The sequence below is a fragment of the Diadema antillarum genome, unplaced genomic scaffold (genome assembly GCF_040938485.1).
Source record: "Diadema antillarum isolate AM-2024a unplaced genomic scaffold, OU_Dant_1.0 seq00000647_RagTag, whole genome shotgun sequence".
NCBI lineage: Eukaryota > Metazoa > Echinodermata > Echinoidea > Diadematoida > Diadematidae > Diadema > Diadema antillarum.
The window spans coordinates 439,729-467,344 of NW_027271561.1; the positions used below are offsets into that span (position 1 = coordinate 439,729).

General features: G+C 40.3%; 1 protein-coding gene across 1 annotated transcript; it reads left to right on the top strand.

The window, feature by feature from the left end:
• Window positions 1-7,986: 7,986 nt before the first annotated feature.
• LOC139736437 (uncharacterized) lies at window positions 7,987-27,431 on the top strand. The gene is made up of 4 exons (XM_071647186.1): window positions 7,987-8,208; window positions 23,218-24,942; window positions 25,978-26,043; window positions 27,291-27,431. Exons 2-4 carry the CDS (start codon window positions 23,245-23,247, stop codon window positions 27,429-27,431), a joined length of 1,905 nt encoding a protein of 634 aa, XP_071503287.1. The 5' UTR covers window positions 7,987-8,208; window positions 23,218-23,244.
• Window positions 27,432-27,616: the final 185 nt, after the last annotated feature.

Consider the following 27,616-nt stretch of genomic DNA (forward strand, 5'->3'; position numbering starts at 1 on the left):
TGCTTAAAAACCTTTGTACTCTATATACCGAATCTATAGACTGATAAGATTTCTCTTTTTTTTTTTTTTTGGTGTGTGAGTGTGTGTATGTGTGTGTGTATGTGTGTGTATGTTTGCATTATTTTGTGAAATAATCAACCACTCAGTCGTGTATAAAACAATGACTTTTTTTCATCTTCTTCCGCTCCGTTATACTTTGCTTGCTTCTATTCTTCTTTTTCCTTGGTCTTCTTTTCTTCATCGTCACTCTATCTGATCCCCAGGGAATAGATACACACTATAAAATTCTTTGTGGGTCCTTTTACATAAAATTTTGATTTACGGGAGGCTTTTTTTTTTCCTGCGATGATACTTGGATTAGGGGAGCTCACATTGTGGGCGAAACGACACAAACACCAGACGCAACATAAAAAAAAAAACCTTTGGAAATAAGTAGTGTACAAAGTTAGGTCCGTAAGAAATGCGCTGAAGACTCGAAAGCTCCAGTTAAAGCTCCTATCTGATGTACGCCCTAATTTCTGTTGATTTTCCCCAACGCACATTGAAGAAAAATAATGTGATAAATATTACACAAACTTTAATACATAAAAACTCTCTCTCACACTCACACACACACACACACACACACACACACACACACATACAACCATGCCCAATTTATATGAACATTATATAACTGTATATGCAACCCTCTCACCCACACAAATATGGAGACATGTAAGTAGCCCTATCTGATTGCCCTGGTGGGCCTTTTTAGTTGGTCTGTCACAAAAATCTTTATTGGAGTGTCAGAAATAATGCTTGGTCATTATGTAATTTCCCGACATACAGTAGGCCACAAATCCGTACATCAACAGACCCGCTGAGTACCAAACTAATTGTATGTCACCCACACAGCACATGCTGCACAGGGGTTGCACGGGACTCAGAACATCCAGATTATTTAAAACTTTTAATCTTATTGATTTGACTCCATGTCAGTCACATGTGATTGTTGATAAAAATTGGTTCAATCTCTGTTGGAATGTGGTTAAAGTAAGAATAAAATCTAATGGGGTAGATATTTTGCTTTTTTTTTCATTCTGAGAAAAAGATAAGAGATAAATTAATGAAGTACCTTATTTGCACATATGAAACATGTCTTGAGCCCCGTGATAAGAGAAGGAGCCTAACTGCGTGCACCCAGTCACCCTTTTTAATTTGCTACTTAAAGCACTTTTTGTTTCGTGGCAAGGTTTGGCAATTTTTTACCAAATATTTTCCAGACCAGCAGCCACCAAGATTAAGAAACAAATAATTTCAAAATTTACGGGTGTCCATTGTGACGATATCTGTAACGTTGTTGGGTCATTGTCCCGAACGGTACGATTTGGGGTAATTTTGTATTCAACACCAACATTTGTCTGTGACTAGATTGAAACACACACACACACACACACATACACATGAAATGACTCATCAAGGCTTTTGTTAATGGCTTTTGTTAATGGCCTGTTCGAGCCACAAACAGGCCACCCAAATGGTCAAATTTCAGCTGTTGGTGTTCCGAAATGATTAAGGAAAACATCACAAATGAAATGAACAAAACATTAAAACTATAATAGATTATAATAATGTAAAAATGGACATGCATAAAAAAGCGCTTCAAGTTCAAGCACTCGGATCAGAAATTATGAAGAAAAATGATTTGATAAGACGTCAAAACAGTTACAAAACATGAGAATTGTTTTGAGACTAGCTGCTCTAAAAAAGGACTTCAATATCACACATGACAACGTTCACTTAGTCTAACATAATAATTATTGATATATCTAATTATAACATGAATAAGATTTTTCCATGATACAGCACATTATTAATATTTGCCGCACACGTACTTTTATTTCTAGAAAGATAACATTTTGATGATTTTATCTAGCAACCCGTGTGATGGGAGTAGAAGATAATACATGCTGAAGAAGATAGTGAAGAGGATTGGTGGAACACGCAACCTTGCTTTACGCCGTGGTAAATTGGGAAGGAGTCTGAAAGATCATTGCTATATCCATGGACCTACAACGTATGTCCGATCATGCTATATCTGATCCGGCCTTGTTGGTTTTCATGCAGTATACTGGGAAACTTCGGGGGACAATGACGCTCCAGAATTTGCCAAAGCCCTTTCCTGCTCTTGATGTCGAAGGCTTTGGTGAGGTTAGCAAAGGTGATTTAGAATCCTTTGTTTTGTTCTTTGCATTTTTCTGGAGCTTTCTGAGAGCAAAAGTATGTTAGTAATTCCTCCGTTTGCTAGAAAGCCACAATGTGATTCTGTAATGGGAGGATAATTCTGCGACACTAAGTCTTGGCATCAGTCTATATTGAGGAGAATATTCGACCAAGGTTTTTGCCTGCGAGGGAGAGCAGAGTGATCCAATATAGTTGATGCACTCTGCTTTCTCTCCTCTGTGTGATGATGGCGTCGTGAAGATCCTAAGGTAACTTGCCTTGGTTCCAGAAAAGCGTGAAAAACATTTGTAGCTTGGTATGTATTATTTTTCCACCAGCCTTCCAGACCTCGGGGAAGATTCCACCCACACATGTTGCTTTGCCGATTTCATCCGTATCTTTAAATGTATCTTCAAAGGTCTAGTCTAAAGGGTTGGGGGAACTGGAACCTAGCGGATTCTTGGACTGATCAGCGGATATGACGCTGAAGAGAGACTGAAAATGCTCTGACCATCGGATGCTGAAATGAAGGTCTTGGCGCTAAGGAGGGCTTCACTGTCCGAACTACGAAGATGACTTTGGACTTGACGTGAGGGATCGTACACACAGCTGTTGGTGCCTCGGCGCAAGGCTGAGTTTGTTTGGGAAGGTTCGTCCACTACTCGTTCTTGATCTCTCGAAGTTTCCTTTGAAGATGGCTGCATGCGAGACGGAACGCACTGTGGCACAGTGGGGGCGCTGTGGCATAGTGGATAAGACTCCCGACTCCCGACCGGAAGACCCGAGTTCGAATCCCGCCCAGTGCTTACATCCATGGTCAAGATGTTTTTACCCACTATATATGTCCCTCTCGACCCAGGTGTATAAATGGGTACCTGGCAATGCTAGGGTAATGATAACAGCAGGGCCCTCTGGTAGAGCAGTGGCAACACTGAAGAGGCTACCCTGGGTAAATAAGACCTGATCATCATCACTCTTTTTCTCTGTGCAGGAAGGACTCATGAGATGAACCTGGTGAGCAGATCGCTTCTTTGCCAGCAAATTTTGGACTTCTTGATTGCCTTCGTACGACCAGTCATTGTTCTTCTTGGAGGAGAGAATCCCAGTATCTCTAAAGAGAGCAGTGACGGATCCAGGAAGGACCGCACCGGGCGCACGCCCCCCTCCCCCTTTATTTTTTTTTTTTTGTGAAACCAAAGAAATAAAAAGAAAAAAGGGGGAGGGGTGCGCGCCTCCCCGCTTTAATATGTAAACGCGCCCCCTCTTTACGGAATTCCTGGATCCGCCCCTGGAGAGGATTGCAGTATGTCTATAGGTTGTTTTCAGCTGATCCCAGGGGACTTTAGGAGAAGTGTCTTTGAGGCAGTTTGCATTTCCGAGCCTTGTTTGAAGATTTGTCTGGAAATTACCTCGAGTAACTTTAGCTAACTGCAGGTAACCAATGTTGAATTTCTTTCTGTTGGCTCCTCTGTTCTTCAGCGTGGGCTTGACGTTACGAACACAGGCCGATGGCCGGCATGGCATTCAACACATGACATTGTGTAGTGTGAAGCACATCACATTGGTCTCTTCTATAGGTCCTACTACCAGAATGTAGTCCAGGAAGTGTCAGTGTTTATACCAAATCTTTAGACTGTCCCTCTGTTTGAAAAGGGGGTTTATGACTTGCTGTTGTTTTGTGCAGAATTCCAGAGTAGGAGGCGTCCGTTGTCATTCCACTAATCTACACCACGTTTGCCAAACATTCCTGAAAAGGTCTCTGATTCTTGGCTGACGCGAGCGTTGAAGTCGCCTAGGATGGTGACCTTGTCGTCTAAGCTGCGCAGGTCAGTGTAGATCTTAATTGTCCTTTTCTGCTGCTTCTGCTGAAGGGTTGGGGCATATCATTAGACACCGAAAGTAGTGATGTGTTGCCTGTTGTGAAAGGAGAACCGAGAATGGACATAGTCCAGTCAGAGTGGCCTGTTGGAAGGTTCTCGAGCTTGGGTGGGATGGAATTCTTACTATGAAACCAACGGCTGATAGGCGTCGTTTACACTGAGCTTTGCCAGACCAGTAGAGTGTGTAGCCCGCGCCCGAGGTTACCTTCATCTGCAAGGTGGATTTCGCTGAGAGCGGCTATACGTCAATGTCGAGTCTAGAGGTTCCAGGAGCCTTGAGATGCCCGTTTGCCGCGGCAAGCCAACTAATAAGTAAGTCAGAGGAGGCGAGTTTGTTTGGCCATCTTTTCTAGGCCCCTCTCAGTGCGGAGCAAGTAGTACTCTCCCTACAAAGGGCTGCTTGTACGTTCGTCCACGGTGCTGCCGAGTGAGGACGTCGTCTCCAGCTATAGGAGTGGAACTTTAAATACGGCCGCTTGTATCGACGTCTTTCACTGCCGTTTTTCGTCCATTTCCCATCGCTGCAGGACTTGGAGGGGAATTAAGGAGAAGGCGGACATTAGGCCTGGGCAAAGGGGAGCTTTCAGGATTGGTGTACTAGCCTCACCCTAATATCCAAGGTTCGTGGGCTGTGGCCAAGTGAGCTGGGACGCGGCCTTGAAGTCCCCGAATCGGACGTTTTGGATGGAGTGTCCTCGCTGAGGATGAGGAGACCTGCCTCCCTTACGAGTTCGAACCAGCTGACCTTCCTGGTATCCACATGAGTATATACCATGTATGCGTATATGTGGTTGATACATACATACGTATATGCTCACTATTATCATATTACTTATATTTTGTGCAAACATGTACATGCACATGCTTACATAAACATTGTTCTTTAGATAGGAGAGAGATCGAGATCGAGGGAGAGAAACTGGGTGATTAATGTAGGCTTACATGAATTTATTCGTTCATTAAATAAATCGTAGTTACTTGAATTCAAGCGTACCAGCTATTAGTTCATGTACTTCAAATCGCATCCGAGGTTTTTGTATCATGATGAATTTAGAAGCGAATCCCTGCATAATGTAAGAAACATTGCAGCTCTGGTTTCTATAGCTGTGGCAGATTGGGTAGTCTTTATAATAGAGTAATGCAGACGCCATTTTGTTTGGGTTTTTTACACAAGGACGCGTAGATTAACTGCACAGCTTTCGTTGTAAACCCTCCAAAACCTATGCTATCTATACATCAGTTTTCAAAGACTGGGAATTCCCATTCTTTTGTTACAACACTCACCACACAAACAGGCACACACGCATTCAAGAACATGCACACAGTACACCTAACCGTTTACGCCTGAGCAGACGTTTGATTTTCTATTGTGTATTATTCTTGTGCGTGCTTCCTTAAAGGGGGGGGGGGGTACTCAAATGGTATTAGTCTAAATCAAGACTGCTATCTTTTTTTCCGTTCCAATAGAGTGATATAGGCCTAGGCCTAGGATCGCGCCGTCCAGCCATTCTGACGACAAGGTTGTGCTTGTCATTTGACCGCGACAAATATACTAAATAGATGAATATGTTTCATTTGGCATAGAAACAGTTGGCATAGAAATAGTTCACAATCCAGACTTGTTCCATAAAGCTGCCGTATTGATCTACTGCAAACACTCTTCCACTTCATTTGATATCACATTGTATGATTTCAAGGTTTATTGCCACTTGGTCTTAAATATCAGATGGTGTACTTCCCAGTTCCTCTAACATCACTACGGCTATTTCTCATTTAGTCTACTATCACTTTCGTCTAATCAAATGTACGTTTGGTCTAATCCTCACTTGGTCTAATGACCAGTTTAGCTAATTATAGTTTCGTCTAATGACCAGAGGATCTAATTTCAATTCATCTCCTTGGATTTTTCCTCATTTTATCTGACAGACTGTGGATATTGGACGAAAAATGCTAAGCTAATCTTGAAGTAGACCAACTGGTAATGGGGCTAAGTGGTAATTGGACTAAATGGTCATAATACGGATTGGGTTGTAGACAAAATGGGAATAGACTATGTGGATTGAGACCAAATAAATGGCTATTATGATGAACTGGGAGTATATAACCGATTTCAATGATCGGTCGAAACAGGGAGGTACTCCCGGGCTAAACCCCCCAAAAACCCGAAGTTACGCTTAACAAACATGACCATTTATCTCCCTGTAAGAATAAGACTTTACATTTGTATGATTATGCCTGGTTTGAGGATAAATTTGCATACTATAGAAAGCTACTGAGCATAAAAGATTTCGACGAACGCTGGGAATCCCTGGAAGCCCGGGGACGACGCGATGCGATGATTGGCCTCAGTCTGTTAGCCAACAACCCGCGCTTCACTAATTGACCCTTGTCATTGGCTGAGGCTCTGTGAGGGGAGGTGCTCCACTAAGTGAAAAGGCTCAGATCTAGGTTCGGGGCTACCTTCTTTTTCTGCCCCCCCCCCCCCGTCTCGTCAATAACAAAGAAACAGTTTAATGTGCGACATTCAAATCGTTTGCTCGCTGAATCTGTATGATATTCACATTCGCATTGATGTGGACTGAATGTCCACATCAAATCTGATAATTGGACAATTAAATTACTTCCATGAATGTTGAATACTAGTAGTCAATTTCTAGAGCTACTAAAAGCACAAAGCTCAATGAAAGTATAGGACTCTTCAAGCAAATATAATCATATAACATATGTATGTGTGCGTTGGTGAGTAACAGTGTCTGTGTGTTGATCACTGCTAAACTTCCTAGCAGTCGCAGCTAGCTGAACACCTAACGGACTATATTGACACTCGGTATACATAAAAAACATAATGTTTTCGCGTAGATTTGATTCAAATATCCTTAACAGAAGTCGTATACAGTCAAAATGTTAAATCTCTGGCGCCAACCTTAGAGCCAAAACACATCTCCATCATAATTATGCGCCAACACAGCTTTTGACGAGAAGTTTCGAAATTAAAGTGGTGGGTTAAAAACAGGATGATTGAGTCAACAGATCGGCGAATATTTTTAAATGACCCTGACAATCAAACAAGTCAAAGTTGTGATTATCTAGCTGACCTTATGTTTAAATCAAGTGACACGTTTTAGGTAACGGTTAAATCACATAAGATTCAAGGGTGTACCTGGCCTATACAGAGCTTTCATGTAGGCCTATATCGTGAATTATGTTGTGATCGTGGGCCTTATTGCCTAGTGTAATAGGCTGTATGACTCGTGGGCTGTACGACTCATGTGCCTTTTTCCAATGTCGAATTTGTGGGAGGTCGTGGGCCGTATGACTCGTGGGTGTGGGGCTAGTGGAATGACCCTATATTTTCACTGTTATCAGTTTTAATCATTGTTAATGTTATTTTCATTGTAGGTTTCAATGCCGTTTCATCATCGAACGTCATGTGATATCAAGATCCTGGTGATTTTGTGATTACGATTACCTTATCATTTTACTTACAGGTTCAAATCTGTGACAGTACAATACTCAAAATCTCCTTTTCGTAACTGAATTTCCTTTATATTTTTAACTTTATCTGTGACCACTACTATCATTATCGTTATCTGTGTTTTAAGAGTGCTTGGGATATTACAGGCCTTGTTGTTGTTGTTGTTGTTGTTCTTGCTTTGATAAACTAAAATGAAATGGGTCTTTTTAGCTTCTGCAAAGGAGGCTTTAGAGGAGCTGCCGTCAAACCCACCTCGCTTTGATATGGGTTGTTTACCAGCAAGGCATTACAGAACTGTGAGTGTAGTTAGTCAGAGAGAGAGAGAGAGAGAGAGAGAGAGATGGCGAGAAAGAAAATAACAAAAGGCTCATCGATTTGCTTCCGTGACCCGAAGGTCACCCGTAGCTCCATAGAGTATACCCTAACCGCTCCAGAGTTTACCAAGCCCATTCTGTCACCACCACTGCTGGTAGGTAGTAACTCGGTGTGTTACGTTTCCAGGGTTAGGGGCTCCATAGTCATACCCGAGCAAGGCAGCATCCCCGGCCGAGGGATTGAGAAGCCCGAATGAATCATCACATCGATCAGGAGAGGAGTCATCACAAAGTATCCAAAAGCATCGCCTCAGCAACCGGAACTTTATCCGAGGTGACTCACTACCTTCACTGCAATTCTCTATTCCTTATAGTCCAGTCATGCCTGCTCTACTTCTCAGTATTCATTATTTTAATATTGTTTGTCATTTGTATGTTCTGTTTTAGTATAGTTTTATTCAACAACTCAACTAAGCAGCTTCCCGTGGTACCATTTTCACGCGTTTTTAGGTCTTATGAAGTACATGATCTTCGACTGAGTTCTGTGCCTCTTGAAGTACTGCAGGTGTTTGTCTTCTACCATAGGCTGGTCGTGCTACATTATTCATATTCATCAAACAATCAATATAGATATGAAACCAATTAAGAACTGAATTCTAGAATTGTCAGGGTTGATATTTCTGTCATTTTCCTTTCTTCGGTCCAGATTGTATAACACGTTACCTAGTTTGTTTGTTTTTTTTTTTCCAATAATTACACACACTTGTCTTCAAAAGCTGCCGTCTTGCTATCATGTGCCTCTCTTGAAGTCCAGTGGTATATAAATGTATCATGTAAACAGTGACGTTGACCATCTCTCTCACCTGCCCCCCCCCCCCCCCCCCCATCTGCCTGTCTCTCCGAATTTCTTTTGTGTCTGCCCATTTCCTTTGTCCTTTGCATGACGACACATTCGTGGTTCGCGCTTCTGGATTCTGTCTTCGAGTTGCATTATACTTATAACTCTATTTACAGGCTGATGCATTACTACTTCTTGTCTTGGCCAATAGAAGTATTGCACAGTATTTTCACTTGTATCGTAACGTTTATGGTCCCGTATGTAGTATATTGAGAGTATTGTTTATGTACATTTCACGAATGCATGACATTCCGTGTGCGCATGTGCATTCGCGTTATTGTATGTTCATTTGAGTGTGTATGAGCTGACAGGGAAAAATATATTTTTACACTGACTAATTTTCACACCTGTCGGAACAGCAAAATAGCAAAACAACACTTGTGATTCGCTTTGCACTTGTTTTTTGCTACTTAATTGTTCTTTATGTGCTATGAAGTGACTCAATGATATTGTCTTATTTGAGTTGGAGATCAGGAAAGAGAAAGTAGTATTATCGGCTTTGTCGGAATGAGAACAGCAGAGTTAATCTCACAATGTAAATTCAATTCAAGAGACATAATTCGTTGACGCCTGCCTAAATTTAATTTTTGCTGATATTTCATCCATTGCAACCGTCAAACTTATGACACGATTGAGAAGTATCAACTCTGTAAGTTCTTGACATCAGTGAAGCCAAGTATAAAAATTGGTTGTTCCATTGCTTTGAAAAAAAAAAGAACCCCACATAAACTTTGTCAATAATAATACCAAATTCCAGGACAGAAACAAGAGAGAGCTAGAGACAGAGAGTGAGAAATAATCGTTATTAACTTGTTACAATTTAACAATGATTTAATGCAAGGATCTTCATCTTGATTCATGTCAATTCTATAAAAGGAACGAGTTTGTAAAAAAGTGAAAGTTGTTTTTGTTTTAAATAGCCAAGGCATCATCATCTCTTATGCACGTGTGACTACGATTGATATCAATGTATAGTTACAAAATAATATGTACATCCCTTTAATCAGGATTTCACACATGTTGTAATTAATTAGTCTGTGTTGACACTTACAGTGGTTTGAGTACCTGTGTCATATTTACCCAAGTCAACTTGAATATAGTGGGCTTTCTCTTTCGAAACAGCGTATAAGATTATTTGCTCCGGAGAGATTGTTTCTCTGTAATGAATAATGAAGAGCTCTTAATGGATTATAAATTTAACTTTAACACACCGTCCCTTCTTTGAAACTTTTTCTGTCAGGAGTATAGATATATAGATGACACTACTGGAAATTCTCTGAACAAAAAATTGAAAGTCATCACTTAAATGCATTAAAGAGTTGGTATATAGTTTTGGTTGAAATGAGGCTTCTAACTTTTTCCAACTTTTTTTCTGAGATAATGAGAAACATCTTATAAAATATGAAAGAGCATAAAATTCTAAGAGGAATTAAGTTTTTTAATGAAAATCGTTGTTGAAATGGCTAAGATGTTAAAAGAAACAAAGAGTTTATAATAATGAGGTTGGACCCACTTTTCATTAGGACTACTTTGTTTTCTGATATATCATCTATATCAGAACCGATCTTTACCAAATAAACTTCGAATTCATTTTAGAAGTTATTGAATGCTTTTTTCATATTTCATATAAGAAGTTTCTCATTATCTTTCAAAAAAAGTCAAAATCTGAGTACCCCACTTCAACCAAAACTATACCATCCCTTTTTAAGCTATGTATTTTCTCACCCATCACTTTCAGCTCCATAAAATTACGTCATTCTAAACTAATCAATGTTCAGTCAAAACCAAAAAGAGAAATTAAACCAAACAACGCAGGAAGGAAGGAAAGCAACTCGGAAGCTCTGCTAGTCATGAGGTTGCTCAAATCGGAAAGTGCATGGTTTCGAAAGGACAACTCGCGGGGAAAGTTTTTGTGCATGACGTAAAGGCAGTTCATACGCTTTACTCCTGCTAACACAACATAATACCCCTCTGGTCTGGTCTGGTATAATATGGTATGGAATGGTATCGTGTGGTATTGTATGGTACGGTATGGTATGGTATGGTATGGTATGATATGGTATGTTATGGTATAGTATGGTATGAAACACCTGTCGATAACGATCACAGTCAAACCTGTCTCTAGCGGCCACCCAAGAGAGACGATAAGAGTAGCCGTTACAGACAGGTAGCCGCTATAAAAGGCAGGTTTGACTGTAGGATATGGCGATTACCTTGTGTCTAGTCAGTCACTGCGCACCGTCAAGACTATAAACGTATAATGTTACGTCGGATTTATACACGAGCAATAACGAGAGGGGGATATATAACGAAGTAATCAGCCACCTTTCGTTATTGATTAAATGGTTTGATGATTTAGATATAAATAGATAGATAGATAGATAGATATAAACTTTGAAGATGGTATACTAGTATATTTCAAATAGATTTTTCACAAAACCGGACAAAAACGAGAAAGCTTTGAATTTTGCTTGTTTGTTTTTTTAATTTTTCCATATTCCACATTTCAACAAATAAACCATAAACATAACAATACAGATGCATGGATGCATTGTCAAATACAGCATTTAAGAAAATCAAACATGTGAAATATGAAGAATCTACGAGGAAGTAGATTCTACAGTAATGTGAGGAAGTTGATATGCTCACATGCATTTTTTGAATATTATCGTTTGTTTTATTTCCATTGTAGAAAACAAACATGTCTCACACAGTAAGATTATGTTTTAGACATAAGCTCAAGAAGGAAAAAATTAGTCGTGACAATGATTGTCATGTATGACGTCCTATGAGATCCTGGGGACCGTTTCATTAAACTTTTTGTCAGTGATTTACACTGACAACTTATAAAAGCTGCTAAAATCCTTGGGTCTGATTGGCTGATAGCAAATTTGTCGGTGAAAACCTCCGACGAACTCGTTGATGAAACGCCCCCCTGTTCTTTTTTTTTTTTTTCAAAAGAGTGGTAATTGAATCTCAACTGTTTTGTGATGATTATTTTCAATGTCTGAATTCACTGAACATAATACATGCCTATTCTTCCGTTTGAGTTGTTCCATTTAGTTGTTCCATTGAGTGCCATAGTGATTGACAAAATGTTTTGTTCATCTGTATATTGCGCAAGCATTTCACAATACATACTTAGTGCAATATCCTTCTCGGGATCTCCCTCAAATATAATGTTTCATATTCCATAAATTAATTCATATGTTACATTTTGTTTTATCATGAATGTATTCATTTCAATAATTGGGAGCTGTTTGGATCAATTTTATGTTTCATTCATGTGATGTAAAACTGTAGTGAAATAATTCGACCTTTGGTCGGGACCATGTTGTCATCAATAGACCATTTCAATAAATCAATCAAGCAAGCAATCAATCAATCAATGATACGACACGACTGATTTCGACATGCTGAGCCCATCGAGGCAGTGTTTTGAATGCCTGGTAACGAGTCACTGGGCGCTTTTTGTTGTTGTTACTGTTGGTCTCATGATGGGTAGGCTCAGCCTAATCTAGCCCAAGCCTGATCACGTCTAGCCCAAACCTGACCCAGTCTAGCCAAAGCCTGACCCAGTTTAGCCCAATCCTGACCCAGTCTAGCCTAAACCTGACCCAGTTTAGCCCAATCCTGACCCAGTCCAGCCCAATCCTGACCCAGTCTAGCCCATGCAAGCTGGACCCAAGTTGAGCTGGGAGGCGCGCATGATATAGGCCTATGTAATTCATCGCTAAAACCTAACTCGAGCCTAGACTGATTCCAGACCCCTAAGTATAACCCGAACCCAGGCCAGACCCAGACCCCAAAGTCCAAGCCTGTATAGGCCTTGGTCAAAACCAGATCGAGCCTTGATTTCGAGAATGCAAGCAGTGTCTGTAGAAAATTATGCGACAGACCTGTGTGGGACCTGGAACAAAAGAAAGGGCATTGTGAAAAAAGGTTCAGTTAAACAAACAAACAGACAGACAAAATCAGGCTAATAAATCTCTAAATTTTCAGCAGTGATTCTTATTGGTCAGGGACCGTCGGACCGGTGCGAGTGTGCAGCGTTGGTTAAGCCTAGAGGAACCTTCACAGTATGATTGAGGGCGTTATTTTGCCAAGGTATAAAATTGTTAACTTGTGTGAGGTGTGACGTCATAAATAATCACCAAGCGAGGAAGATGCATGAAAAATTGATCTAATATTGCTTATTCTGTTTCCCCCTTTTTTCAGTGAACTTAATGTTCCAAGCCCTATTCAAACTATAAAGGTCAAGAATCGTGTGTGTATTCTCACACAAACTTTATGCACATAGGGAAAACACTTAATTGGTGGCATCGATTTCAGTTGAAGACGAAACGCATTACATTTCATTTTATACACTTCTTAAGGAAGAGAGTTAACTGACAAGATAGAGTGAGAGTCAAACGAAGAGCACCGTGTAGGTCATCACGTAATGAGTTAGAGGTTTCATAGTCTCATTCATCTAGGGATCATTACTCTTGTATGTATGCATATGTTTTTATATATGTATGTTTGAATATAAATATAAATATAGATATGAATATAGGTGTAAACACAAATCATATAAGTCTTTAAATGGACATAAACATAAATGTAAATATTGTAATATATAAATTATATATATACATAATATATGATTATATATATATATATATATATATATATATATATATATATATACATATTGTGTGTGTGTGTGTGTGTGTGTCTATGACTAATAATAGTTGGGTTTTTTAATGTATGTACTAAGCTCACGATCAATCTTTTTGATTAATGTTACGATTCCTAGCTTTGCTTTGATGAATATTGAACCAAAGCCCTGCATAAGAACGAAGTTTAACTACTAGTATGCTACAACTTGCGATACGTCTTGAGTTGGTAGTAGTTCGGTGATAGTACCATGGAACCACAATGTAGTACAATGCATATGTCATGCACGGAATTAAGCAAACACACTTTCCCTCCGATTTTCCGTGACTATTGTTGTGTGTGTTTGTCCAGTGGCGTTTTCTAGGGGCGCCTCAGTGAACTCGCTTCAAAACAAAGCGTTGAAGTCTCACCTCCCTGGTCGAATTCACGTGTCCGTACATGAGGTGTGCTCCACACCTAAGTGATTCGCCCTTTCTTACACTTTGCTCGATCTATTGTATACTACCAGTATTATTTGCTTGATCAATATTTGTTGTTCAATATTTGTAGGTTTGGTCTCTCTCTCTCCCTTTCTACCTCCCTTCATATGATTTTATATATATATAGATATATATATATATTATATATATACAATATTGTATTTATATCACATGTCATATCACGCGCTATCTTTACTTCTGTTTAACATTTTGAAGGTTATAAGTGTAGGCTGAAAATGATGTCTCGATGGCAAAGCTGTGTTTTTGTTCAAAATAGCCAGCCATGCTATTTGAACAAAGCTTAGGCGACTGCTCTTCAGGTTTATTGTCATGTTGACCGATAAAGTTGTATTCCTCCCATATTCTGAGCCTGTTATTAGGTGGCTCCCATTTTATGCCCTCACTCTCAGCAGCCTCTCCAATTGTCGGACTTGACAGGGGAATCTCGGGGTATAATGATCCCCTCCCTCTTAGCTTCATCGAAAATTCGTCAATATTTGTCGCTTTCCTCAAATTTATCGTTCGTGATGTTTGTACCCGGATCTTTGTGCCAACATGCGTTTACGGGTTTACATTAAGTTAGGTTCTGTTTGTCGAAAGGTTTAGGGACATGTTCTAGGAAACCATTGTCGTTAGTTTGCCACGACAAACTACGCTCTGACTCAAGGTTGACCAGTTCTTGTTATGTGTGTGTGTGTGTGTGTGTGTGTGTGTGTGTGTGTGTGTGTGTGCGTGTGTGTGTGTGGGGGGTGTTTGTGTGGGTGTTTGTGTGTGTTCTGCCTAGTGGAATTTTATCAGAAGAAACAACTCGCGTAACCATGCTAACACTGTTCTCCCTCATAGCTATGCCAAATGGAAAAATTTTTTGGAACAAATGGATGTTTTTGTATAATTTGTGTACGAAGTATCAGTTATCAGTTGTCTCAAACATAAGGGACCGAGGGGAGTTTGAACAAGTCTCCTTTTGCTATTTGAAGAATTTTCAAGTATACAGCATCTGCATCTTTGCTTCACTTTACTATTAGAGCGCACGTCAGAGCATCATTAATTGAAAACAAACAATACTATGATGTACACAAACTCTTTAGATACTAAACATGCTAAACAATGAATAGTAATACGTAATATGAAAATGTTTTGATCTAGCTCTATGACTTGTCTTTCGCAAGATATCCTTTTTTTTTTAATTCACGACTTACCTTTAACTCCATCGCTGAATGAGGTCTGAAGTTCGCTAAATAATTATCTTTCTTCTTTTTTTTTCTGCAAATAATTCTGTTTATTACCTATACATATTTTTGTTTAATTAATACACGCCGTCATGACATCCTTTGTCTAAATATTGTACGGGTTTTTACTACATGTATGGGGATTCATTCTGACCTGTCCCGTTTGGTTTTAGCTGACGTAAACAGTGTCGTTAAAGTGTTTGATAGCTGGTATTTTGTTTACATTATCAGATGTTCTTGAGTTGTTTTTTGTCAACCCAAAGTCCATTACAGGTAGGGCCTATCTATAAGGACATGTGCAGTTGTTCATGTCGTTATCTAGGCTAATACTATATGCAATTCTAAATGCTCATTACCGAGTAGTATATCAAATATTGTTATCCATTATCAGTTTCATAAGACCTTTAAAACCATAACGTAACCGTAACAACGCTTTCCTGCTTTCGTTTTCCGAATGTATATTTACAACTATAGGACGACCGAATATAGGGACATTTATTTTTTTTCATAACATAATGTTTGTCCTTTGAAGAACAAAATAAATTCTACCCCTCTCCCCCCTCTCTCTCCGTCTCTCCCTATCTTTCAGTGTACATAATCATAATAGGCCTACCGACAGAAAGAGAAGGAGGGAGTGTGTGTGGGTGGGTGTGGGTGTTGATGTGACTGTTAAACGTTCAAGCATATTTTAGTGTTGTCATTATTGTATTAGCAGTATATTTCAATTATTATATCATTAATGTCAATAACATTGTTGTTCAGCACAGTTTTAGAGTTTTATTTATGCGTTTCACAGTGATACAAGAACATAAAAGTTTCGGCTTCAGTGTATGTGAAATTAACACATATTTTGTGTTGCATCAATAGGTATTTCATATCAATTGAGGAAGACGTACGCGTGTTGTAAGTAAAGAGAGTAAGCAATGTCATGTTGAATGTACACTAAAAAGTGAGAAAAGTTTAGAATAAAGTGGTAACAAGAATTCTACGTTATAAAATTCTATTTCCAGTTTGCATCAAGCATGCAAGCATGCATTCTTTGGCATTTGTTTGTTTGCGAAAATGCAGAAATTAATTCAAATCAATATGTGCATATTCAAAAGTAAATATTGCTGTGGAAAAGCGTAATCTACTGAGAAGCGGAGCTTGTAAAACGTGGATCATTCGAAAAACAGTATGTCAATATCATGTATATCAAGAAGTTGTCTATTTCCAGTTGGAGCATTTTATAACTAATGTTATGCCTGATACAGGTATCAGGCCCATATGATAATTGTGTTAAAGCATATTGGAGGACACGATACATGTTAGAGCACAAAAACTTTTCACTGAGGAACCTGGGCCCCGTTTCATAAAAAGTTGATATGATAGCAACTCTTGCTGGGAGGGCAATTGTCATGGTAAGTTGGCAAGTTGCCATTCCAGCAAGAGTTGCTATCCTAACATATTTTATGAAATGGGGCCCAGATGTTTTAGCAGGAAGCTGGGTGGCAGTCCTGGTAGCCTAAGGAAGAAAGTTGAGCTCACATCTCCCTAGGATTGCAAAGATTGCGAATGGGTGCATATAGAAGTCAGCTGTAGTTGGCTTTAGTTGCCACATGTTGAGAGAGGATGGCAAGACTAGTTAGCTCAAGAGCTCCGAAGTTCAAAAGCATGCAATCGTAGACCTGGGCAACCCATTGTGTGCAATATTTTTGGTTTTCCCCGGCGTACTTCCCAAATTCGTACCCCATCTGTCGCTTCGCTCTCGTCCGCGACGAAAGCTTTTCATTAATGTAAGCCCGGTTGTAATCTTATTGTTTCAATTCCGGTTCATTTTTTTTCCCAGTCGTGCTAGCACATTGCTGACCCACAGGCCCAGCTTGCTATTTTTAGCGTCATGATTAATTATTTACCTCTCGATCCCTTCCCCCCAAACATGAGATTATAATAAGATGACGTTTTAAGATGAGGATATCCGTTTATTTATAGGCCTAAAGATTTGAGTCTAGGTTTGCTATTTATAATTACTTCACGAATGTCCATCGCAACTCATGAGGTCTGTCACATTAGGAGAACATCACTAACATACCGCGGTCTGCAACATCAACCCCAAAACTTAGCGATTTTCTCGTCGAATGTTGGATTCGTAGTGGAATTAACCTGGATTACTCTTGCTGGAAAGTCCGATAATTTGATAAGTAAGATTCTCATATTTTTTATGCGTTCGATAATTATTCCATTATGATTTTGTTTTCTTTTAATCCATCAGCCTCTCCCTTCTTTTTCCTGATTCCCCCCCCCCCCCCCTGCGGTATTTCCATCCATCGTTTTTTGTTTGTATGATTTTTTGGTACTACGCAGAATCGGTTTCATGACATTTGCTTCTGCGACAATTTCTCCCATGAATTATCTGCGAGATAAGCAAAACATAAATTCTACCCACAAACATAATCGTAGACATAACCCTAATCTTAATCCTCACAGCAAACTAAATCTAAAACCTTATCACAACCCTAACCCTATTACAGTAACCCAAAATCCTTGAAAGAAGATGAGACCGGAGCATCTGTCGCAGGAGCAAATGTCGTGTCTAGCGCAGAATTTCCTTGCCATTTATAACGCGTTTATACGCGTATATGCGGATCGATGCCGAAAGGGATGGATTTTTTTTCATGAAGTCTTTCTTTATCTTTGTCAAAGTATACTGATCGCTGATTGGCAGGCAGGTCAACTCGTTTGTCTTCTTTGTTTTAATGTGTCAAACATGGGTCGACATTCTGTCTTTGTTGTATCCTTCTGTTTATGTTGTTATTTTGATCGTTGAGGTTTCTGGTAGAGGGTTCCTTGACGTACTGCGTAAGATTACTGTTTTGGGGGGTAACATTTATTCTCAATCCTCTCCTTTAACTGCTCCATGAAAACAAACAGGCGCATTTAGAGTGTGGTAGACGCAGTGTAAATATCACGTATACCATAGACAGCTTGGTTCTGGCGAAAACACTTATAAGTTATATAAGTTGAAAGGAGAGCAAATATTATGGCTTTTTAGGAGTGGCGCAGACGCGTTGGAGGGATAGAAGGACAGGCATCTCCAATCACTCACAGTGTATTGCTCAAAGAATACATGTGATCAAAACAACTATATACGGATCAGTTTTGGTTGGTTTCTTTGGTTATTTCACGCTCACGTTAGCAACACGTACAAACAAATTCCTTTCTCAATTCTGATCCTTTGTTCTTTTCAAGAAGTCAGCAGAGAGTACAACAATTCAAATCTCCAGTTATGGGATATGGAAAAAAGAACTCATCTTATCTCCCTCAGGAGGCAACAATATTAACATATGGCTTTGAAGTGAATTTGTAATAGGTCTAAAAAATGGGAGCCTCTCTTGGTAAGTGAAAATTTGATCTGTTTTGTTGTTTATTTTCTTGGTATCGTTTTATCATATATAAAAAAAGATCTCGAGAGAGGGCGGCATTTGGCATTAAACAAAACTAAAGATTCGTTCCTGTTGTTTCGATCAACATTCACCGAAAGTGTCTCTTCCTTCTTCATCTCTAAACAGAAAAATAAAAGTAACATAATTTGGGAATATGTTCATGATGTCCACTCAATTTGCTTCCTTAAGTTGTCCAGGGAGGTGACCTCCTTAGTTGTCAGAGGCGTCCAAGATATACCAGTTATTTCCTTAAGAATCATTTTTTTCTCTCACTTGGTTTCACACCAAAATCTCCATAAACCACTCCCTCTACAACCAGGGTCCCTGCTCTTACATTCTGCGCAAATACTCCCTCCGAGATAGACATTGATTTATGGGTAGCAGATCAAGGCTGACACTCCCCTTTGCCAAAAAAAAAAACCAAATAAACAAAACGCAAAATGAAAAAGGAAGAAATATTTGCATACAATCGACTTGCCTCACATGAACCTTAACTGCGAGGACAAAGTTCATGGAGATGCTATAATATAGGTTGTTAGTTTGCTGGGATGTTGCGTGACAAAATAGAGGAAAAGACATGCTCTGCTGCAGTTTATTCCGCTCGCGTTTACATTTTTAGCTTAGTTTAGCAGATCCTTTCATGTTCTGTCTATTCAATTTGTTTGTTTGGTGGGATTTCTTTCGTCTTCCTTTCTATTGAGATTTACGGTGCATGGAATCGTGAAAGACAAAACCTTGGAAATAAAATGCAATACCACTTCATGCTCTTGTTATGGGTGACAATATTAGATTAAAAGCAAATAAACAAATTGGTAGAGGATTCTCTCAAATCATACATAGGATAAGAGAACTTTGGATTTCCCCCCTCGAATTTACAGTTTAACGACGCGATAATGTAACCATAGTGTTCTTATATCCAGGGTAGCCCCATCTGTGTCAAAGCACCGCTCTTCCATCAGAAGGTTCTGCCATGATCATTTCTTGGGAATTGCCAAATACTACTCACTATTTACACCTTTGTCGAATGGGGATGGGGACATTGTGTGTTGAAAAAAAATAAACAAAACAAAATAAAACAAAACATCTCGTCTAAGGTTGCATAAAGCGCCAGGCAGGACTCGAACTGGGGAACTCCGTTTGAAAGTCACAGACCCTTACCAGAGTACCTCAGTAGCATGTCCTGACTTTTTGTTGTCTGGTCAACAGATAAGGAAGCGTCAAACCATCTCCCCCTAGTTCGTAAGTCACTGTTACTATGTTGTTAGAACACCGTAATAATTGATAAACGACCTGCCTGAAAGAAGGATGTAATACCATTCTGTGTAACTGTATGTAAATGAAAAATAGAATAACGAATATAATAGGCCTACATAAATATAATGTGAAACTTGTAATGTGATGATATCATCACCCGGTCTGTTTGACATCCTAAAATTGGAACAAATTTCGCTGCTTCCTGAAAGCACGGGAAACATTAAAATCTCACATCTTCCCGTTCCAGGGACCGTTTTAATGAACCTTCCACTTCTGTTTGCACGCAAACTTCAGCTTTGGTTCGTGCAGACATATTCTGTATATAATAGGACCGGACCTCCTGTGTCTCAGACAACGAACATTATTTCCTGATGAGAATGTGCAGCTTAAGTTGACGAGGTCTTGGGCATTTTGCTCATGAGCAGTTTTGGCAGGGAGGTGACCTCTGTGACCTCTCACCTCCTTGGTTGAGGCATGCAGGTTCTCTTTTCACCTCCAGGCATGCCAGGTGACTGATTCAAGTGTTGGGAAATGACGGTTGGGGAAAACCACGAGACGAAGAGATGGGAGGATGGGGAGGAGGAGAGGAGAGGGATTGGTGCATCTTAACCGGTTGCCACTAGCAACGAAAAGGTCGACCTCTCACCTCGCAAGGAACATGAGATGCACTGTGATATAAAACCCATTGTGAAGTTGGCCAACGTGCAGCCACGACATCCCCAAACTATGTTCAATGATAACATGGAACAACATCATAGCTATACTGGAGCAGAACGAAGGGAGTAATACGGAGTCCCGTGGGGGGGGGGGGGGGGGGGAGTGGGAGTGGATGGAGGGTGGAATAGCATAAGTGAGGGTTAAAAAAGTGAATGATTAATGCCACGGGATGTTTCTTCCTCCTCAACCAAGATGATTCCAGCATGATATTGATGCAAAACACGATTGACACACACAGATCTCCGTCGGGACGGAAACTAGGATTTTTTTTTCAATCTTTTTACTTTTTTTTCTTTTTCATGTAAACAATTAATACAATATACATGTTAATTTATTGCAAAATAATACGAGGCAATCTCCCCGTCCTCTTGATTGTTTAGTGTTTTTTTAAAGCTAAATATATGACAATGTTTTAAAGGCGATAGGCAAGATGTTCAATGTAACTCTCAGTCTTGTTATAAGGCTATTTATTGAAGGGGGTGTGTGGGGGTGGGTGGGTTCATAGCGGGTGCAATTTAGCACAGAAGTTAATGCGCTTTGTGTAAAAGTAGTGTGGAGTACAAAATCAGTAAACAACCTTTATACTGCCATTCTACCGCATTGCCCGAAGAATGGCGCCATTTATCAAACGTTGCACTCTGTGTTAGTGTTTGTGTGCTTTAAATCACAATCTCAGATTTAAGAGATATCTTGATAGATGTGATTCATTGTATTCTTACGACAGATATACAGAATGTAGGAAAGGGATGATGTCAACAATACAAGAGTGATAGCGTAATAAAATAGGGAAGTTCACTGACTGTGGGTAAAAATGTATCGCTCACCCTGCGGTATACAGAAAATTACCTCACGAGTGAATGCGACTGAGGTATCATCCCCTCCCAATTCCCCCGTGAAATAACACAATGGCGCTCATCCTTGTTGTTGTGGGCATTGAAAAGATTGCAGTGATCATCAGCATCGGTGGGGAATTCACATGAATAGCCTATTCTCGGCTGGAGGTCGCGCTGCTCTGCAATAATGAAACACATTCATGCTTGACGAGAGGGACACATTAAGAAAAAACAGCCTGTTACGGGAGATAGCAGCTTGCGACATGATGGCTATGTCTTTCACCCTGTCTAGCCAGCGTGACTTATAGCTTGGCTAGCTTTTCTTTTATTGCCAATATCAAATGATCCCAATGCCCTACAATTGCAGCTCTACCATCCGTAAAAGGAAGTATACACTGCTAGGCACGAACAAAATCACAAAAAAGAGAAAAAAAGTAAAGGAAGGAAGGAAGGAAGGAAGAAACAATCGATGAAAGGAAGAAAACTGCTGATGGGATAAACGATTTTAGGGAGGAATCGGTTCATTTCCCTTATCGTATTTCTTATTGAAACTGTCTTCTCTCATGAAGAGCTTTCTTCCAAAAGGCGCTATTTAAATCCGTCATTTTCAATGGATTTAACGCCTTTTGGAAGCAAGCTCTTCATTGTATACTCTGAATTCTCGCGGACCTTTTGATCATGCGAGCCTGGAAAGCACTCCGATTATCACTCCAAATATAGTCTTTGACAATTTTCTGACAGCGTTCTTCCTCTTTCACTCCAGCGGCACCACGGTGTAAAAATTCCATGAAGGAAATTCAAACCTCTGCTAAAATCTCGAAATATCGACTGCATGATTGCGTAAAATTGTACTCCAAGTTTTCCAGTGCCTTTTCTTTTTAATTTGCAATCTGTATTTCAAAGAGATTACTCACATATAATATATGTTTCCAGGTTAGCATGCCTGTACAGTGACGAGGCATTAAACTGCACATTACTTGAATATGAGACCGTTCTGAAGCAAATAATTTTCACACAACAATAGATAAATAATGTACTCTTAAATGAATCCCACAAGAATTGGAACAATCATCCCCCAGCATTCCCACTGATTCCAACTGATCAGTTACTAGCCAATCCCTTTAAGCTTATCGTATTTCAAATTCCTTCTCTTTATCAACGACTTCATCACAATTTCTTGTGCACCTTCTTGTCCACCCCAAAAATCCAAGTAAGATCGAACCTTATTGCCTCCCGTGCTTCTTATGAAACAACATAAAGAAGTAAATTCAAACTGACCCGAGTAATATATTCATTCATTCATTCATTCATTTATTTTTCATTTCCAACAAAAACATATAAATATATTACAAAAATTGAATACAGTGCATAAATTTCATCATACAAAGTAAAGGATAAATTTACAGAAAACTTGTAGGTATAGGAAAATGTTGGAAATGGGGAGGAATGCTAAAAAGCTGAGCTTGTAGGCTGCATTCCCCCCACACGTAATACAAGAAATTATATGATCGATAGACTGATAAGCATTGAAAATGGATGAAACAAAGAAACTAAGACAAAAAGACCTATGACCTAACTTATCCCCGTATATTGATAAACCCCGTAAGGAATATGCTGAGGACTCTCTGCAAATACTGAGTTTCTTACAGTTAGGACCTTAACTGGAAGGCCTTCCATGAAATAAACTCAAAAGGTCAGTCACATTACCCTGAGTAACAGAGATAGCTTACATTCAGAGAATACGGTAAAGGAAATGTTATAAAGAGGTAGATTCAAAATTTGAACAGAAATATCTAATTTGTTCTCTGTTTTGCTCATTTTCTTTCTCTTCTATCTGTCTTTCTTGCTGCAGCCTTAGAATCACAAACTTCTATCACCAATGGCAACGTGGCAAATTCTCATTCTGATCGTCGTGATGAACGTCATCCACGATGTCCTTGGGGTGACGACGGAGAGATGCTCCGACGTGTGTGACTACTATGACTGGGGCAAGGACGCCGATTGCCAGCATCGTCATCTGCAGAGTATCCCTCAGGAGTGTCACGAGGCCAAGACTCTTCAGATGCAGAACAACAGGTTGGATCGGCTCCCCGCCGGCGCCTTCCGGAACTACACCTGTCTCAAATACCTCTACCTGGAGCGGAACAACATGAGCATCGACGTCGGGGCGTTCCTTGGGTGCAACCACCTGCGGAAACTGATCATCAGCGAGAACTTCCTGCCGAGTCTGAGCAAGGAGCTGATGCAGGGGCTACCCATGGTGTCCTACATGTTCATCGACAGGGCCGCGGTGAGGGACATCTCGACGGGAGCCTTCCAGAATCTGACCAACCTCAATTTCCTCTCGCTCAAGGAGAATCAGCTCATCTCGCCCCCTTGCGATGCTTTCACGGAAAACAACAACCTGAAGACCCTCTTTCTCTCAAGCAACAAGATCTCGGACCTCCCCGACAGGTGTTTCGCTGATTTTTCCGGCCTCAAGCAGCTCATCTTGACGAATAACCCACTAGAAGATCCCAACCCACTCGCATTTGATGGACTGAACAACCTGGAGGTCTTGGATCTTCAATACACTAACCTGTCTGTAGTGCCAACTGGTATTTTCCCGTACGTCAGCAGCATTAAAAAGCTGTATCTGTCATTCAACAAAATCATCCACCTGGAAAATAGAGACTTCGTTAGCCTGACAAGCCTTACTCATCTTTATCTGCACAATAATCATTTGATGACAGTGCATCCCAAATCTTTCGAATTCCTCCTTTCCCTTCGCGTCCTTCATCTATCGAGCAACCAAATCCATTCTGTCGGTGAGGGTTCCATGAGCTATAGCAATGAACTTGAAAAAGTGTATCTGCAGGAGAATCGACTGACTTCCACGCGAAACGTATCGTCTGTTTCGCAGGAAGTTGAAATCCACCTGGCCGACAACCCCTTGACCTGCGATTGCGCAATCTCCCCTTTCAAGTACCGACTGCAGAGGAGTCCGGAGGACGCCGAGCAGCCGAGTTCCTCCCTGGCCACTTGTTCGACCCCGAATGAGCTTTCGGGCCGCCTCGTGAAGGACTTGTCGCACGACGATATCTGTCCGACAGGGCCGGGGATGTATCCGAATTCGGCGGAGACGTCGAAAGACGAGTCTAATAGTGGCATGTTCGTCGACAGTATGCACCCTGAGCCAACAAAGGTTCCTGAACCTGTCGACATCGTACGCATCACTGCAATCGTAACCGCCGCTATCGTCTTCGCCGTACTGGCGGTCGGCACGATTGTGCTCTATCGTATGAAGAAGAAGGCGCAGAGGAAGCATAATTTACAACAGCAACCAGGCCCATACAAAACACGTTTGCAAAGCGCCCCCAACCATCAGATCAACATCACCGAAAATCCCACGCCCCCACAACTTCCACCACGTCGACAGAGCGACTTGCAGAACCATAGCCCCCTTCCCTCTCCCTTGACCGAATCAAGTTACGTTTCTTTGGACGGAGAGGAACACAAGGGCTCCATAAGCCACCCACGCAGACCGAGCGTGCCTCTTGATGCCCCTCCAAAGCCGTCTCATCCTGCTGCAGATGAGGTAAGCTCATCGGCATAGTCAAAGCCTTATGGCTGCGTTCACATAGAAGTATACTACATGTATTCGGGTATACGGTGCGCGCTTTCGAGGGCACGCGAATAGCTTGAATCTAACAATAGGATTTCCTAATACCGGTTCACATAAGAGGGCACTATTCGAAAATGCCGAATAGCATAGAATAGTATATAGCATAGTGGGAATCGCGCTTGTTCGATTTTCGAGCAGCGTATACCATCTCTCGTTTATGAGATGATGACAATTTTGGTCTGGATTTGCCCTTTAGCAAAAATAAGCATGTAGACTGACATTCTGATGCAGTTTAGAAATTGTTAATAAGATTGCTGGGATGGTTGTGTAGGAGGAAGAAATCCGGATGGTGCGGGTGATGGTGTACTGGGTCGACTTGACGGCGCATAGCGAATAGCGAATAATGAATAGCGAATAGCGAATATTTCTATGTGAACGCAGCGGGAGTCCGTTTTGTATCAAGAAAAGTTCTGTTGTAACTAACGCATATATTGCAAAATGTATTTCCTTTCTTGTCACAATTTTTGCTTTTCTTCTTCTGTTGCTTTTCTTCTTGTCTCTTAAACTCTCTTTCTTTCCTCACACTCCCTGTATTCTTATCACTCTTTTCTTTCTGATTTTATTTGTGTGTCTTGTGGCCTTTCTTCTGGTGTTATGGAAGTTAATTAGACAGGATGTGTGATTATACTCCACACCCTCACATTCACATATCATCGATATAATGCACGATGCCCTATTCCATGGACCCAAGTATCATTAATAATGGCTTTCTTGCATACCCTTGATTTTTCCCTTTGTATATGTTAAGTCGAATTTGTCAAAACTGTGTCTTTAATCTTATTCTTTCGTTTCTAAAATCAGTCTATATACGTGTCTTTTCATCTGGTAAGTTGGTATATAAATGTACGTATAATGTTTTAGGTTGCTTTTTTTCTGAAACCTGATGACCTAATTGTGCCATTTCGCATGCTAAATTGAGATGAACTCTTTTCATTCTCTCCCTCCAAGAATGTCATCTATTCCAAAGTTCTTCCGGATGCTCCACCGTCTGACTTTCAAGACTCGCCGGCAGAGGTTAGTTAGTCTCCTCTCCAGACTGTCATCGAAAAATGACATTGACATTATCGATATGTTGTAATTATTGTTGTTGTTGAGCTAAAAAAAAAAGGAATGGGACGCTATTATTAAAATAATTTGTTCCAAACAATACTGACATGAAATTAGACCACAATAAGTCTTGAACAAATCAAACACTAAATTATTGACATCGTTATGAAATATAATATTTAGTCTCTACAAGGGAGCTCATGATACATGTCCCCACAAGGGAGCTCATAATAGATGTCCCCACAAGGGAGCTCATAATACATGTCCCCACAAGGGAGCTCATAATAGATGTCCCCACAAGGGAGCTCATAATAGATGTCTCCACAAGGGAGCTCATAATACATGTCCCCACAAGGGAGCTCATAATACATGTCCCCACAAGGGAGCTCATAATAGATGTGCCCACAAGGGAGCTCATGATGAATGTCTCCATATTGTATGCAAACTGTGTTGAGAGTATTGACAAATTCATGCTGTTCTAGTTTTAGTAACACCCAATTTTTTTTTCTCTCTCTCCAGAATGCGTGTATATAAATCTAATGCGAATATAATGTATACGTACACCAAAATGAACTACCGAAACACATCATATCAAATATGACTTTCGAAGTTGAAACATGAATAGGAGGCTACTATTGCGAAAAATGCCGTGAGACGCAGGAAGATATGTTGAGAGAGAAGAAAAAGTACGACAAGCAATTACACAAAAGTTTAGGAAATTGACATTAGACCGCAGTCTTGAATATAACTTTAAAGAACATGTCATATCAGTAGCAGGTTTCTGTGTTTGAAAGCATTGTTACAGTGATACCGATATCGTTATATTGTACTAACTAGTATACAGCAGGGAGGTGGTCAGTAATGAATTTCATACTTAACGCTGGGACTTGCTCTGATTATTTGTGATCGCCTGATATGATAATGCTGTTATGGTAATGGTGATAATGACGTTGATGAGATGTTGATTAAACATGATACAAACGTAGCGAGAGATAAAAGTTGATGCCAACCAGGAATATAGAAGTAATTGAACCCTACCCTCAGAATATTCATGGAATTTATATGCAGAACCGGCAACTTACGGTGCTCTCTAACCCCGGCCAGTGGAGTTGTTAATTTTCGATGCGATTGGAGACAATCATGCACATTGTCTTCGTGTTGTCATTTATTCCATTTTCTGTCAATTGAGGTTTTTTTTTTTTTTTCTCACACAGCCCGAACTCTCACCAGCGGATTGGGTGAAAAACATCGATTTAAGTCCCGTCACAAAATCAAGACCCCCCTACGGGCCTTCTGCAACCGTCTCTTCCGCCGACTCTCATCCCAGCGCAGGCGCCTACATACTCTGGAAATAATCGCCGCCCACGTCCACGTGAGCGGCACATCGGGAACACTCGCCCAGCTTTTGATCATATAATACTTCCAAGTGAATTCATCTTAGAAGCAATATCTTTTATTTTTTTAAATGATGACAAGAACATTACTTTGTACATGGATTACTCCATATTACTGATGCAAATACAAAAATAAAATGCATATT